Genomic DNA, 3,024 nt, shown 5'->3' on the forward strand with positions numbered 1-3,024 from the left:
ATAACCTTAACCAGACCCTGATTAACTAGCTCATCAAAAGCAATGGCGACCGTGAAGCTTCTCAACTGCTTCGTCAGCCCGTTCGGGAACAGGGTGAAGATCGCGCTGGCGAAGAAGGGCGTGGAGTACGAGGAGACCGCCGAGAACATGGTCGCCAAGGGCCCGCTGCTGCTGTCGTCCAACCCCGTCCACGCCAAGGTCCCCGTCCTCCTGGTCGACGGCAAGGCCGTCTGCGAGTCCCTCGTCATCCTCGAGTTCATCGACGAGGCCTTCGCCGGCACCGGCGCGCAGCTCCTCCCCGCCGACGCCTACGCGCGCGCCAACGCCCGCTTCTGGGCCGCCTACGTGGACACCAAGGTAGAGTCTACATCCACTGATTCAGCTGCTTACGAAGCTGCTCGTAAGCCATAACTCGCGTGTGCGTGCAGATGCCGGAGTGCGCCGGGAAGATCTGGAAGGTGCCGAAGGGCGCGCCGGCGGTGGAGGAAGGGAAGAAGGAGATGGTGGGCGTGTTCAAGACCCTGGAGGGGGAGCTCGGCGAGAAGCCCTACTTCGGCGGCGACGCGCTCGGGTACGCGGACGTGGCGCTGGTGACCTTCGTCCCCTGGTTCCTGACGTACGAGCGGCTCGCCGGGTTCAGCATCGCGGAGGAGTGCCCGACGCTGACGGCCTGGGCGGCGCGGTGCGCCAAGGAGAACGAGTGCGTGGCCAAGTCGCTGCCGGACGCCGAGGCCGTGTTCCAGTTCGTGGGCGGCATGAGGAAGTACTTTGGCCTCGAGTAACTTTGCTCGATCCGCCAGCTGCGTACGTCCGTATGATGCGTACAATAAGCTAGCCGGCTAGCCGGCCGGCAATGGGCAATCTGAATCAGCACTTGCACGTCTGTGCAATCGTGCGTCTCCTTGTCAGACTGCACTGTTGTTTCCTCCGTCTCAGTCGTTTGTGCCTTTTATCTTTATTATTATTATTTGGGTACTGCTGGCTCCGTGCTTTGTGCTCGGCCGGCGATCGATTTCTAGTTTCTCACTTTCTCAGTAGCGTCGTTCATGGACCGTACCCCCTGTAATCTGTGTACCGGGTCAAGGAATAAAAAACTGGCACGACACATGTCTGTTTTGTTTTGTTCTGTTGCCATCCAATCGTTCCACTGTTCCAGCGTGTGTGCGTTTGTTTGCGGCGAAATCAATCAAGCTCCTTCCGAGGCTGCCGAAGAAGTGCCATCAATCGGTGGACAGAGGATAAACTTGCTTGCATGCAAGAACTTTGTACCATTGCGTGAATTCTGAATTGCATTTCTTCGGCTATGGCTTTCTGGCATCGTATTTTGAATATTTGACAAGAGGGACAACAATTGAGGTATCTATCTGCACGAGCGTATGAGTGGAGGTGTGTTTCCGGCAAATCCCACGGAATTCGATTGGTGGTTGTCTTTGGTGGATCCGTTCGGAACTGATCTTCGTTCGTCTATGTTCGTGTGTTTTCAGGTTGGATCCTTCTGATCTACACTTATCTTCATCGGCGGTGGTTATTGTTCTGGTGCGCTGGTCCGGTCTTAGCACGACGACTTCCTGACTGTCTACTACAACAAGTTCTCTTCGGTTCTGGCAGAGAGGAGTGATGACGGCGGCACGCCTTTGGCCCTTTCAATGTTTGTGGTCGTTGCTAGATGGTCTACGGATTTAAATGTAATTTTTATTATTTCCGATGTTCGTTGATTGATGATGTATAGATTGAAACAATGCATTGGTGCGTGTAGACACGGGCCCGCGATGCCTAACGCGGCTTGTATCGGCTGAGGAAATGGTTTTACTAGCTGCAAGGTTTTTTTTTTGGTGTAACGACGAAGAATCAAACTAGTGAGACCTTCAGACCTTGCTTTGGGATTCGTGATAACTGTCCACGTATAGATTGACAAATCATTTTTGTTGTGCAATACAGAGAATGGAGATGAAAGGCAACCGTTGCATGCCAGGTTTGTCAGCTTTTAGAGAGAGTGGTCGAGTGGAGAAAAGACTGCTGCATGATTTATCTCTTCCATAAAAAGGACTTCTATTTATTTCACTGTGACATTTGGAATGGTTGGTAACTTTTGAACCAAATTTCTAGTATTGAAACTTTTTATATGTTCGAATTCAGGGCGATCAAAACTTTAGAAGAAAGACCGATCTTGGATACGTTTTGACTACTTTGAATTTTACTGTTTCAACCATATTTCAATTTCAGTTTATTTTACACTGCAAAATCCGTTCACAATTTTTTTAGTTGCCCAGTTTCAAAAAACATACTTCACTCATTTCCAAGCATTGATTTCAGCCTATTCATAAAAATAATCTCACTCATTTGAAAACACTTGGTTCACTCATTTGAAAACTGATTTCACTCAATTTTAAAAATCAGTTCACTCAATTAAAAAGATTTTACTCGTTAAAAAAACAGATTTCACTCATTAAAAAAACGAATTCCAATAATTTCAAAAAGTATATTTTACTCATTTGAAAGAATTGATCTCACCCCATTCAAAAAATAATTTCACTCAATTTTAAAAATAATGTTTTCACTCATTCGAAAAACTAATTTCATTCAATTAAAAAATCACTCACTAGAAATACTATTTTCCTTTATTTTGAAACATCGGTTTCACTCAATTCAAAAAAAAGATTTCACTGAATTAGTCGTAAAATAATAATTTCACTCATTTTGGAAAACAGATTTCACTCATTTCAAATAAAATAATTCAATCATTAATTATTTTTTTCTCAGTTGAAAAAACTAATTTCACTCATTTAAGAAAACATATTTCACTCATTGGTCTTGTTCTAAGCAGCTTCACACACTAAGATAGATTGAGTGAAATAAATGGATTGAAATGTGCTTGAAATGTATCCAGTAATGGTCCTGTTCTAAAGGTCTTGGCGCCGGGAGTTCAAATATATGAAAGGTTTCGAAAATAAAATTATGGTTTAAAAGATATGAATTATTCGAATTAAAAAATGTGGAATAAAAGGATGATATTGCTGGGTGAGA

At 45.2% G+C, this 3,024-nt stretch overlaps 1 protein-coding gene across 1 annotated transcript; it reads left to right on the plus strand.

The window, feature by feature from the left end:
• On the plus strand, positions 1–782 carry LOC119298659 (probable glutathione S-transferase GSTU1). Its single transcript, XM_037575971.1, has 2 exons — positions 1–357; positions 429–782. Exons 1-2 carry the CDS (start codon positions 43–45, stop codon positions 780–782), a joined length of 669 nt encoding a protein of 222 aa, XP_037431868.1. The 5' UTR covers positions 1–42.
• The last annotated feature ends 2,242 nt before the right edge of the window (positions 783–3,024 follow it).

The sequence above is a fragment of the Triticum dicoccoides genome, chromosome 5A (genome assembly GCF_002162155.2).
Source record: "Triticum dicoccoides isolate Atlit2015 ecotype Zavitan chromosome 5A, WEW_v2.0, whole genome shotgun sequence".
In the NCBI taxonomy this organism is placed as follows: Eukaryota; Viridiplantae; Streptophyta; class Magnoliopsida; order Poales; family Poaceae; genus Triticum; species Triticum dicoccoides.

Excerpts from the sequence above, each read along its gene's own strand:
- LOC119298659 (XM_037575971.1), top strand. The coding sequence starts at position 43 with ATGGCGACCGTGAAGCTTCTCAACTGCTTCGTCAGCCCGTTCGGGAAC. Across the intron at positions 358-428 it reads CCGCCTACGTGGACACCAAG|ATGCCGGAGTGCGCCGGGAA; the intron begins GTAGAGTCTACA and ends GTGTGCGTGCAG.